At 42.1% G+C, this 13,619-nt stretch overlaps 1 protein-coding gene across 4 annotated transcripts in view; it reads left to right on the top strand.

Annotated features, from left to right (window-relative positions):
• The window catches only part of OTULINL (OTU deubiquitinase with linear linkage specificity like), a 43,663-nt gene that overhangs the window by 16,321 nt on the left and 13,723 nt on the right, over positions 1–13,619 (top strand). For 2 of the 4 annotated variants that reach the window (XM_074943191.1, XM_074943193.1), the window contains exons 2-4: positions 11,363–11,522; positions 11,633–11,664; positions 11,762–11,853. In XM_074943191.1, coding sequence (XP_074799292.1) covers positions 11,363–11,522; positions 11,633–11,664; positions 11,762–11,853 — 284 coding nt within the window. Of the gene's footprint in view, positions 1–9,415; positions 9,450–9,469; positions 9,486–11,362; positions 11,523–11,632; positions 11,665–11,761; positions 11,854–13,619 lie in introns of those variants that run through there. The other 2 variants (XM_074943192.1, XM_074943194.1) reach the window with 2 other exon arrangements.

The following is a 13,619-nucleotide window of genomic DNA, read 5'->3' as shown; positions in this document are numbered from 1 at the left end:
TTCTTTACTACAGTTTTAACTAGTTTTCCCAGTACTGAAGTTAGGCTTACCGTCCTGTGGTTGCCAGGATTGCCTGGAGCCTTTATTAAAAATCAGCGATACATTGGCTACACTCCAGTCATCTGGTTCAGAGCCTGATTTAAGTGATAGGTTACATATCACAGTTCTGAAATTTCATATTTGAGTTCCTTCAGAACTATTAGTTGAATACCATCTGGTCCTGGTGACTTATTACTGTTAAATTTATTGATTTGTTCCCAAACTTCCGCTATCGATACCTCAATATGGGACAGTTCTTCAGATTTGTTATCTAAAAAAGAATGGCTCTGGTGTGGGGATCTCTCCCATATCCTCTGCAGTGAAGACCACTTCAAAGAATTCCTTTACTTTCTCTGCAATGGCCTTGTCTTCCTTGAGTGCTCCTTTAGCACCTTGCTTGTCCAGTGGCCCCTGGCAGGCTTCTAACTTCTGAGGTAGTTAAAAAAAAATTACCATTAGTTTTTGTGTCTTTAGCTAGTTGCTGTTCACATTCTGTTTTGGAATGCCTTGTTGTACTTTTACACTTGACTTGCCAGAGTTTATTCTCCTTTCTGTTTGCCTCTAACCGCCGCTTTTACTGTACTATTTGGCCCTGGTGGAAATTTTCTGGTCCTCTTACTGTTTTGTTTTGTTTTTTAAATTTGAGGTATACATTTAGTTTGAGCCTCTATTATAGTGTTTTAAATAGCGTCCATGCAGTTTACAGGCATTTCACTCATTTCATTGTTCCTTTAAATTTGTGTTTAACTAACATCCTCATTTTTGTGTCGTTCCCCTTTTTGAAGATAAATGCTACTGTGGTGGTGACTTTGGCATTTTCCCTCTAGAAGGATGTTAAATTTAATTACATTATGGTTGCTCTTTTAGGAGAGGTACAGCTGTGTTCCCTCTTGGACCAGATCCTGTGTTTCACTTAGGACTAAATCACACAATGTAAAATTTCCAAACTGATGAAATTCCACCTGTGGAATTGCACTCTTTCACATACCAAACAATAAGAAGGCAGGACTTTGACATGTCACGAGACCAGGTATTATTTCTGATTACTAGTTACATTTTCTAAAACTCTACATGGTGCTTTCCAAAATGCAAAATATGCTAAATAGTGAACAAAATCACTATCCTAAAGAGCTGCAGTCTCTGATACTGTTTCCATGTGTGCCTTTAAATTGACAGCTGTAAAGCTAGACTATCAAATGAATTGATTTCCTACACTGGCACAGGCAAAGGTGAGTACTTCCTTGTACTAGCAGCTGAAGACACAAACAACCAGAATTGTATTGATATCACTAATTATGTAAAAAGTGATGGGCTTTCAGAACAAATTGCTGTCAGTAGGTGCCAGGTAGTCAGCATGCTGTTTCTCAGAAGCTTGTAGTTATGGATAGGAAGCAGGCTTGGTTCAGTATAATGCTGTTTCTGTCATTGGTTAGGTTAGGGTTGAGGTTCCTGACTGTCTGAGTAATCTTTTATTTATTGGATGTGTGGGGTGTGCTGAGCTTGTGAATATATGAATATTGCCCTGAAGCTAATAGTGTGCTTGCTAGACAGCAGTTTTTGTTGTGTTGTGTCTTTTCAGCTGCCACACTTCAACTGCAAGGCTCTGGAGTCCTAAAGCCTACAAATGGTTGTTTACAAATGGATAAACTGATGAGTAACACTGAGATTAGGTGACTTGCCCAAAACCATACAAGGCCTGCTCTGAGTTCTTTCTCCTGAGAGAGCTGATGGGGTACTATGACAGATGGTTTATTTTCTCGTACAGGTCACAATCAGTTCTATTGTATGTGTCTTTATTTTCTGTTCTGATTGCTCAGTGACTGAGTCCTTTGAATACATCCCTTATTTGGTTTACAAGTACTCACATTTTATTGTACATCTTGACCTTCTGACGCTCATGTCCATGATTATAATTTTTATGATGATAATGCCTGTGGACCCCAGTCATGTAGCAGGAGCAGAGCCGTCCCTAGGGTATGGCGAATCAGGGTGACTGCTCCTGGTCCCACGGGCTGGCACGGTTGGCCGGCGCGCATGGGCACTGTGTGATCCGCTGGCTGGGGGAGGCTAGCCCCCAACCTTGCCCCTTCCACCCGAGGGACAGCGCTTGGTGGCGCTGCTGCAGCCTCCCCAGTCCCGGGAAGGCAGGCGGTGTGGCCCCAGCCCCCTGGAGCCCAGCGGCAGCGCCCGGGGGGTGGGGGCGGGGGGCGGAGTGTGGGTGGGGCCACACCTGGCTGTTCGGGGAGGCACCGCCTCTCCTGCCCTGCCTGGTCAGTCCTGGAAGTGACGAATTCGTCACTTCTGCCCCGGGCCCCACACACCCTGAGGGATGGCCCTGAGCAGGAGGACTCCTTTGTGTTAGGAATTGTACAAATAAACGTGAGAAAAGGTGTTTCCTGTCCTAGTTATGTTGTATGTATATTGCTCTTGTTATAACACTCTGCCCACCTGAGACGAGATCAGGACACAGGCAACTACCTGTGATTCTCTAGACACTCAAATTTATTTACTAAGCAGCATCACCCACAGCCCTTCGCCCCTGGCTGGAGACAGAGGCCATAATATGTCTGCCAGCCTGTTCCTGCAGTGTCTCAGAGGACTGGGACAGCGTCAGCTCTACCAGGACTCCCCAGTGGCGACAGCATTTGCTGCAGAATGCAATACAGTTCACACTCTAGACCAGTGCTATTCAAAGTGGTGGGCTGCGGACCAGTGCCGGTCCGCAAGCCATTGGCTGCTGGTCTGCGCGCACATTGGAAAAAAAAATTGCCAATCCCCCACATCAGATGTCTAGAGCAGTGCTTCTCAAGCTTACGTGTACGTCTACACTGCAATAAAAGACCCCTGGCACAGTCACAGGTATCCTGCGTAAGCTGACTCAGGCTCACAGGGCTAAAAATTGCTGTGTAGATGTTCGGGCTTGGGCTGGAGCCCAGGCTCAGAAACCCAGCAAGTGGGGGAGTGTCTCAGAGCCTGGGTTCCAGCCCGAGCCCGAACGTCAACACTTCAGTTTTATAATCCTGCAGCCTGAGCCTGAGTCAGCTGGCATGGGCCAGCCACAGATATTGTACTGCAGTGCAGGCATATCCTTAGTGTCAGAATGGCTGACAGCTTGGGAGATACTGGTGAGGATTAACCTCATCAGTCCCTAATGGCTGTGCATCTTTGAAGGAGAGAGAACAAAGCTATTTTAGGATTCCTGCTTTGTGATACTGGCAAACAGGATGGAATGGTAAGCAGGTCAGAGGGCAAAACAATTAATTATTTTTAGGGGAGTAACATTTTGATTTTCCCTGATAAGTCCCAGTTATCCAGGCAAATCGAGAGGCACTTTATTGAAGAAGGAAAGGAATTCATATTACTCAACCTTTTGTCTAAGATTAAGTGTGGGAAGGCATTCAGGGTTAAAATATAGGTTCAATAGTCCTTTACTCTGCCAATTTTGATTTAGTACAGCACTCTCAAAAGTTGTATGTTTTGGAAAGCAGAGACTGGACAAAACAAACCTGAGCAGCATCAGGCTGACTCACAATAAACCTCAGCAACTGATAGATCCTCTATAAATAATAACCTTCCTTGATATAATAGCTTTATAGGAGTTTACATAAATTCAATTTCTTTGCATATGATTGGAGTGTAACATCTCTGAATGGGGAAGGAGACTTATCCTAATGAATTACAGTAGAACCTCAGAGTTTCGCACACCTCAGGAATGGAGGTTGTCCGTAACTCTGAACAAGACGGACATTACCGATGTCAGCCATGGGGATGAGGGGCGGGGAAGAGGACTGCAGCTGCAGGGAGGGGCAGGGCTGCAGGTGGGGGCGCGGGAATCAGGGCTTCTGACCCTACGGGCATAGGGCTCTGGGTGGGGGGCTCAGGGCTTCTGCCCCGCAGGAGCACCAGGGCTCAGGACTTTAGACCTGGGGGGAGTGTTGGGGCTCGGGTCTGCAGCCCCGTGGCTCTATTCCCAGCTTCAGCCCTGCAGGGTTGCTGGGCCTTGGGTCTCCATCGTGGCTCCATTCCCAGTTTCAGCCGGAGGAGAGGCACTGCGGCTCAGGGCTTTAGCTACGAGGCGAGTGCTGGGGCTGAAATTGGCTGATTGGTCACTTCTGGTTCCACAAGGTGTCCAGTTGACCAGTAAGTCCATAATTCTGGTGATTATATCTTTGAGCTTCTACTGTAATATAAAATAATAATGGCAATGACCAAAATTTCAGGAAGATTTTCTGTTTGTTTTAAAAAGGAATGTATTTATAATAGTTGCTAAGGGTAAGTGCTTAGAGAAGGTTTACATTTTCTGTGGTACATATTGATGTTCACTTACTAGTGTCTGAAGCTTTCTCTTGTGTTTTTTCCTTGCTTGATTGGAAGTGGCTATGAGCCTGTTACTGGTCTTTGCTGGAATACCATTCTGCAAGGAGACTAGATTAGGAATGGATTCATGAACTGAAATTTACCTTCATTTGTACGAATCCCTAGAAGAAAAATATAATTATGTACATTTTCCTTTTTGCAATCAAGCGGGGAAAATCTCAGAAATATACTTTAAATTCTCAGCAAACAGGGTCCTGGGTATAGATATGGTGGTAGTTTGTCAAACAGCAGCTGAAGTGTACTAAACACTACAATTTTGGACAGCTTGGGAGACTGGGGTATTTTTATAACGAAAAGGCTACTCTGCTACCTCACAAGTTTATTTTTTCTGAAAGGCCTCTGGACACCAGAGGGAAAGACATTTTTGACTCCTATAAGGCAGCTGAGTAGCAAAGGATTTCCTGAAAGTATTGGGCCAAAATACTGCAGAAACTGTTGTATATTGTGTGACCTTTTGACTCTAGTCTCAGTCTCAGTATGTATGCCCATTTCCATATAAAAGCCAAGACCTGAACAATTTAAACTGAACACTACTTTTACCATATGGTGAATGCAGTTATTGATACCATCCTCTCCCATACCCATCACCATTACCTTCGGATACTGAGGAAGCAATTAGCACTTATGGTGTTTCTGATAGAAGAAGGGGAGAAAGCTTTGTTAGTTTGGCTATTTCCTATTAGTTCTAAGGGAACTGAAGCTACACACTGCATTCAGGTACTATGGCCCCCATTTCACTGGAGTCTTTGCTATCATAGCTCTCTCAACCTTCAAACCTGCCAATGTGTGACACAATTCATCCAAGTGACTGAAAAATGACTAAAAGATGGAATACTTGTGTTTCATTGCATGTCAGATTGACATGTCATTGACAGAGAAATAGTTTTATACTATAAAACCTCTGTTCAAGGAAATTTTGTGGGGTTCTTTTTAAAAGGTTTATTCAATTCACCTGGAAAAAGAGGAGGTATGCACTGTACCCAAACCCACTGTTCCCAAACAAACATTGGTGGTCAGCAAAGTTTGAACTCTGGATCCTCAGATCCTGAGCCCAGAATTCTATGATGTGATGTAAAGGAATAACTGTGCTCTCCATAGCAGCCACGAGAAGGGATCTGACGTACATTGTGTAGGATCTAAATATATAGACCTCGTCACTTTCTGATCAAAATACAAACTTGGTTTTCTGACTTTGTTTGCCTGTGTGTGCCATAAAGCCTTTTTTTTTTTAAATGCCAAAAAAGTACACACACCCACACCTGTGTGGGGGAACGGAGAAGAAAAGTGTACTCAGTCATACATCACCCAGTCTGCTTTTAATTTTGGAAGGTGCTTGGTTATCACAGTGATGCGTGTGGTATAAAAAGCTGAACAGAAGAGCGAGAAGGCTGTGTCCTTGGAGAAGATACTACCTAATATTTTTTGTGGCTGATCTGAGGAGGACTTTGACAAGAATCCATTTCTCACTATCCACCAGCAATAAAACACAGTTGCAGGCACGCTCCTCTTTATATTCTTGGGGTGGGGGGGTGGGGGTGGGGATTTTTTCCTGGTATTTTTCAGTGCCTAATAGAAAGAACCCAATAGTCTGTAGATTTTTCTAGTGCTAGCAGAGTTGATTGTAAAGAGGATGATTTAGCACAAGATGATGGCCACTGTGGGGAGTTCTGACACATAAGTTTTGTGGCAGTTTTCTTTGTATTCCCTTTCTGGCTGTATGAGGGGTCAAGGTCTCCAGATGCTCCCTTGCACTAGGAATGTGCCACTGCAGGTCCCACCAATCACTCCACAAATACTCAGTGAGAAGCCACTCTTGTTGAGGGCTCCTTTATATATACGCAGGCTTCAAACCTGCTCAGTGGACAGTCTTATAGAAAAGTCCATATGTCATAATTTAAAAGTTCTCACATTACTTGCCATTTGCTGTCTGCCCAGATATGTCTCATGCAGCTCACCTGCCTGGGTGGATGATCATCAGGTTTCCTTGGGCATCCCAAGGCCTCATGAGTGTTTTGTTAGAAGCCTGAGAGTTGCACCTATTTCCATAGATTGCAGAAGAGTCAGCCCTCACCTTGACTGTAGTGATGTCTTCACTCAGGTGTGGAGAAGAGATTTGGTGTGAGCACTGGGTGCAAGGAACTGCTGAGCCCTAACCCTGCCTCGGAGGCAGAATCCCATATATAGTATGTGTTGGAAAGTTTGGTATTGGTGGGTTATTCCAGTTTACAATTGGTACCAAAAACAACAACTCTGTTTCCAATAGCCATTTATTTAAATAATTTCGGTCTAAGATGTAAATGGACAAGTGATGTTCTAATCAGAATAAGGGCTAGTCAAGATGCGCAGTGAGTGTGCAGCAAACTGGGGTGTAAATCTACAGCACACTAGTATGTTGCACACTAACTGTCTGTATGAACCTTGCTACTGCAATCTAAAAGTTCCCTTGTGTGCTTCGAAACAGGAGTAGGTCAGTGTGCATTAGGGAACTTCTAATGCATGGTAGCAAGGTCTGCAAGTACCATAAGTGCACAGCATATTAATGCACTGTAGAATTACACCCCATCTTGCTGTTCGTCTAGACAATCCCATAGTCATTCCTGTGGTAGTAGACTACTGGTGCACTTCTCTGCTCCTATGGGAATTCTTTGCCAAAAAAATAAAAATTCTGTGCCTAAAAATTCTGAGCACAATATTTTAAAATTCTGTAAAATTCTGCATATTTTATTTGTCAAAATAACACAATAGAATCATGCCAGTTTCAAAATGTCTGTAACAAAACAGACAACAAAAGAGATTCAGGAAATGTTTTTTGACAAATAGATTCCTTACTAGGCATATTAATACAGAACTCTGAGTAATAATTCATTTAAACTACAATACAGAAATGTATTTCCAGCACCCCTCAGAAGCAGTGCAAAGGCTTGCAGGCGTAGGGGTAACGGAGGGGCTGAGGAAGAGGAAAATAATTGCTGGGAATGCAGGAGTGAACCTGTAGGGTGGTTGGGTGTGAGTTGGAGAAGTATGGAACAGGTTTTTTTGGTTGGGGGATTGTTAGGGAGTTGGGGAGCCTCTCCCATGCAGACCCATAGCCTCTCCCATTCAGTCAGGCACATCTGCCCCTGTCCTCATGTGTCCCTGCATCCCCACTCAGCCACCCCTCCTACCCATCTCCATGTGGCACTGCACCCCCACTCCTATTCATCCCCCGCCCCAGTCTGTCCATCCACTAGCCCTTCTGAGCCCCAGTCTATGTGACCCACCCAGCAGCCATGTGTGCCCCACTTTGTCCCCCACCATATCCCATGTCTCCTCACCTGGCCCCACAGACAGGGCACTGTGAGAAACGCAGCCACTCCTCCTCTCTATCAGCTGCTGATTGATTGATATGGCCAGTGAGCTGGCTGCCCTCTGTTCTGGTGCCACAGCATTCCCTGGTGGGTGAAAGGCGTAACTGCAGTGCTTCTCCAGCAGAATGTATTTTCTGCTGAGAAAAAAAAATCTATGGGGGACATGAATTCTGCACATGCACAGTGGTGCAGAATTTCCCAGGAGTAACTTCTCTTATTGAAGGCACACAGCCTTGTGCCTCCCAACCTCCCATAGGAGAGCATCAGTATCTTACTTAGCCCATGTCTGCAATTCAAAATTATGTCAACCTAACTTCAGCATAGAGTCAGTGCAGTTATTAAATCACTTGTGCGTGTGCACACTTGGCTCTTTGTGTGAGCATTGCGCCTCCTCACCAGGAGTGCTTGTATCACTTTTATTGTTAGTATGGGGCATTGTGGGACAGCTCCTGAAAGCCAATAACAGTCGACATAAGCATAACTACATCAGCATTGACTCTATGCCACTAGGGGAGGTGGTGTTACTAAATTGGCATAGAGAGGCACTTAAGGTGGTGGGAGCCAAATTTAAGTGAAGATATTTCCACAGCTAGGTTGATGCAAGACAGCTTACATCGACTTAACCTTGTAGTGTAGACCAGGCCGAAAGAACATCCGAGTTACTTATTGCTATGTTATTACACACATACCAAGAGAGGAGTTTCCCTGGATTTCAAAAGAGGCTTTACTGCTTTTTTGCTGAATCTCTTAATACAGTGTCAGGCTATTGAGAAATTCTGTTTTATGTCTAAATTAAAGGACTTTTTCAACACTAGCAAAGTTCATGTGAGCCTCCCTGTAAAATATGGAACTGGAACAGAAACCTTAGATGTCAGGAATTTGCTCAAATGTATTTCTACTATTCTACAAAACACGTTACTTTGGGAAAAATACCGGTTCAGTCCTTTTAATAGTCCCATTCTGCGCAATCAAAATCAAATGAGGGTACTGTATATACCATACAGTCCACCATAAATAATGCAAAAAAAGACTTGACAAGTTGTATTTTTCGTTTGCATCTTCACTTGTTTTTGTTTCAATATGTTTGATTAATTTGCTGTGGATATTTTAAGCTGGATCAGCATGGGTTTGCTTCGTATCATGGTGGGAAAACTTAGATAACTGAATGTGCCAGGTAATGAACAAGAGTTGTAAACTGTTACAAGGGGCTAGTATAGTTAACAGAAGCTTATATTATAAACTTGCTGATTTTTTTTAAAATCATGCCTTCACCACAGAAATAGAGGAAGGATAAAATAAATCACTGTAACTCTATTAATCTCCCAGGACTTTTCCCCTCAAACAATGTGTAAACCTCATACAATTAGTCATAGTTTAGCTGCTTTGAAATTGTTTATTAAAAGTATCCCTGTTTGTTTCCATAGATAATCAGTGCATATGCTATGAATAGAGATGCCATAGAATATTCCACAACTATCAAAATCTCTGGACCTTACCAAAAGAACTAATGTTTTGTTATAGTTGTAGTCAGTGATAAGTGTTTGCTGCAGCTCCTGGAAGACAATGTGTTTTGAAATGTTATACTGAATTTTGGATCTACTTTACTATGTATGGCGTGAATATTATAAAATTGTTCTTTATCCCTTCAAAAGCGGCACTTCCAGGAGTAACCTGCTTTCATGTCAGGTGAGCAGGTATTTACTATAGCACTGTGAATAAAAGGTAATAGGATATTTGTCTGTCTTTATGTATTAAGCATATTCACAAGGCCAAAGTGTGTTGCTGCATGTACCCTGTATGTGCTAAATCATTGAAGTGAAATGAAAGAGTTCATTGGCAAATTTCCTTGATCTAGTACTATTAAGTTAATACAAATCAAGGTTGCTCACCTAATGGAGTGGTGGCTTCTATTGGTCCCCTCTCTCACTCCCCATGCTATCTGAGTTTGGGGTGCTAGCATACTCAGCCCAAGTGGGATTAGCAGAAGAAGGAGTACTTTAAATCATTCAACAAACCCTTTAAAACTCATTAGCTTCTTTTTCTTCACAACTATTGGAAGAAAACATTGCAGTGCGTGATTCTAGACATGATCCTTGTTTCCACACAGCCTAAAAGTTATATCCTGTCACAAAGCTTTTGAATGATAGCATAACACTAATATTCTTTGTGTGCAATAGCTCACCTAAGAACTTGTGCACAATTGTGCATGTAATTACCAGGACTGCATGGGCATACATCTGAATGATTCATGCACTCACGGTAGCTGTAAGTGAATGGGCAAATTGAATTTGAACTCCATACACATTTTTGAAAAATCAGTCCCTAAAGATTAAGTAAACTCACAATTAAAGGCAGAGGGACTGAACCTCAGCTGATGTAAATTAGCATAGATCCATTGAAGTCAAGGAAGCTACACTGATTTACATTGTTTGAGGATCTGGCCCACAATTCATATTGCACGGGCAAGGCACTGACCACAGGTGGTGCCTATAGAAAGAAAGCAATCAGCTCAGGGACTCAACAGCTCAGGGGCCATCCTCAAGATTAAGAGAAGCCTTGTTTAAAGTAGGATGATGCTTAAAATATTGTACTAAAGGAAAATGCAAGAAAGTTATGTCCTGTTGCTTTTTTTTTTGGTTGTTTAATGTTCATTATTACAGATCTATTGATCCTTTGGTGCAAATGTGTTAATACTTGAAGCAGTTATTGGTAGAGCAATAGTTAATCATAAATTATAGGAATGTATTAAGCCTAAGCCAGTGGCAAATTCACCAGTCAAGGAAGGTAGAGTAAAGCTCTCTACAGCCACTCAGTTCGTGTCCTTTTCTTCAGGGTGGGTTTTATTAACAAAAGATTAAAAAAACCTCAAAATAATACAGAGCGTTAGAGCTGTCTTGCTTTCTCCCAGCTGGGAAATAAGGGTGAATGCCTTTCCTGGCTGGCTAATCCCTAGACCTCCTGCTAGATCTTCAAGGCGGAACTTTCTTCAGGGTCGTAAATTAACCTTCATCTTCCCCATATTGACCCAGGATTATTCCTTTATGTGCTTTCCAGTCACATGATGCTAAATTGATCATTCTCCATCTTGTGCTCCATCTGGAGAATACAACTCCCTTAGTCTTAAAGGGCCAGGCCTCAGAACAAGACATTGCAATGGGTGCACGTGCCCAAGAACCAGCAATCAGTTTTCAAAACATCTTGGTTTCCCTATTGCTGATCTCCAATGTTGTCAACTCTCACAATTTGATTGTGAGTCTCGCAATATTTGTTTTTTTCTTAAAACACCATCTCCCGGATTCAAGTGATTAGATGAGAATCTCAGCTTTCATTAAAAAAGTAAGTTTCTAGCCCTCATTGTTGCAGAGAAAAGTTTGAAAGCATGACTCAGATGCACCCAAAAGGTTCAGAAAGCAGAGGATAACTAAAATGAGCCCCCAAATTTATCATTTCTAAAAATCTCATAGGTTTTAAGCCAATCTCATGGTTTTTGAGGACTGACTCATTTTGAATGCTTGGCAACATAAAGTCAGTAGTAGTAGGGGTGTATACAGATATTGTGAAACAGTGAGATATTGATCACTTTTTAATTTTTGTTTCAGGAAGGAATGAAATGCAATCCTGGATGACCGCTATCAACCAATTCTTACATATTGTGTGGCAAAAAATAGAGAGACAACTAATATTAGTCATGTCTTTTCTCCTTGCTGCTCTCTGGTATTGTAGAAGGCTCTATGCATACTTAGCACAGCTGTTGAAATGGTATGTTTTTACTACAATGCCTTTCGTTTTCAATTGTATCTTTGTTCTTTCATTAAATATTTACTTGCTGCAAATTCTTTTTGACAGCTGTTTTATCATTTGGATTTCAGGTGGAGCAGATATCTGCAGAGAAAATTTAAAAGTAAACTTTTTTGTTACCAATCTGCATTATAACTTTCCTTCTTTTTGAATGCAAAAAAGTAGATGTTTAACTAATCTGTGAATTAAATTTGGTTTAGAGAACTTCAGTGTACTGGCAGAAGTTGATCTGCTTGGTTATTGTGCAAGAGAATGGAAAGGAGAAACCAAGCAGGCCAAGCAGATGAAGGCGGTAAGAGTTTCTAAAGTTAAATCTAGATATAAAAAGTTTGAAAAAAAATACTGAGCTTGAAAAAAAGAATAAATTGCATCCAGTGTTGATGTAAGCATGTGTTATGAGCTGTGTGAGATCAAATGAATTTCAAAAAGGGGAGACGGGAAGCTCTCCTTAGATACACGGTTCTATATATAGACAGAAGGTATAATTTCCAGCTAGGGTAGATGTGTACACACTAGCTTTGATTGAGCACGTGTACATCTAGCTGAGCTGGATGTTACACCTCCAGCTGCAGTGCAGATGTACCCTTACAGGCAACAATTACTCAGAAATGGACCAGATCCTCAGCACTGATGCATCCTCTTTGCACTGCTCTACCAGCACAAACGAGCCAACGAGCTAGCCTAACTGGGCAGCTGGAGATTCCCTTGTCATGGAGGAATTCATGGCTGCCATAGAGCTAGAAGAGCTGGCCACCCTTTGGTGTATGGCTGTGTTGGAAGGCGTACTCAGAGCAGAACTGCACTGTGGTTCTCAGGCCAGCTGGTTGAAGTTAAAGTAGCCCTGAGCAGATTTAATTTGTCCTGGGCACCAAACTAATTCTCCAAAAGCTCTGGGGGAACACAAAGGTGGCATATAACTACTGTTGTTTTCCCCAACTTTGAGTCCTGATCTTGAGCGCAGGTTGGCCAGACAAGACTTGTCTTTAGTCCTCGAAGCAATGGATCTGATTTACTAGCACGCACCCCTTTGTAGGAGGAATAGTAGTTACAGAACTTCTGATTTCTAACTGCAAAGAAACTAAACTAACTTAATACAAAAGATGAATTGATGGTTTCGATGAAGCAAAAACAAAACGCAACCAAGTATATACTCAAACACCTAAGCTCACCACAACTGTCCTAGCAGCACATGATGGGGCGAAGTAATCTCTGCAATACTGTAGCGGGACTCAAGCAATGTGGGCAGCATGTGCCGACATGCTGAATTACCCCCAAAACCAAACTGAGCCTGATGCTACAAAACCAAAAAGAAAGAGGCACCCGTTCTCTTTTGTCCTTTCTTCCGACTGAACCATGGATCAAGGAAGAGAGGCAATGATATTTTACTGTTGGTCCACAATGACTCCTTCTATACTTGGTTTTATTTTATTGTAAAAAGTGAAAACGAGTGTTTTTGTAGCCTAGAATAACATGTACACAATCTACCTGCTATAAATTTCAGATAATCATCTTATTACATAGCCAAATTTCTGGATTACACCCCAAGTACATTGGCATAATGCTATTACAATTTGTTTTCGTAATCCATATATTAAAACCTCTTTGAAAACGTACTAGTCTGAAGAACTGGAATCAGTTTAATGACAAGTGATTATTTTTAGTGGTATCTTGTAGGAAGAAAAAAGGATATTAAACACAAAACGCCAAGATAATGTGACTTTTAGTATAGTTAAAACCAAACACCACAGCATTGTGACTTCTCACCCAATCCTTAACTCACTCTGCAAAGGTTTGGGTGTGGAGTTTACTTACTTTCATGAATTGTTTCGTGCCTTAACTCTGACTTTTCTCAGGAAATGTGTGGGTTTGAGCTAGGCACTTCCTATAATTTCAGCAAGACTATGTTTAATATTTAATGAAGTGATACTGAGGGAAAACTTGTGCGGCTTGATCTTTTGCACAAGTGTACCTGGGAATGTGACTATTAATAGCATTATTTTTGGAAATGTAGCAATGACTCTCTCATCCCACTGTTTGGAAAATAGGTGGTTGGGGGGG

The sequence above is a fragment of the Natator depressus genome, chromosome 2, assembly GCF_965152275.1.
Source record: "Natator depressus isolate rNatDep1 chromosome 2, rNatDep2.hap1, whole genome shotgun sequence".
NCBI classification, from domain to species: Eukaryota; Metazoa; Chordata; order Testudines; family Cheloniidae; genus Natator; species Natator depressus.
This window is presented reverse-complemented; position numbering and strand designations above follow the sequence as displayed.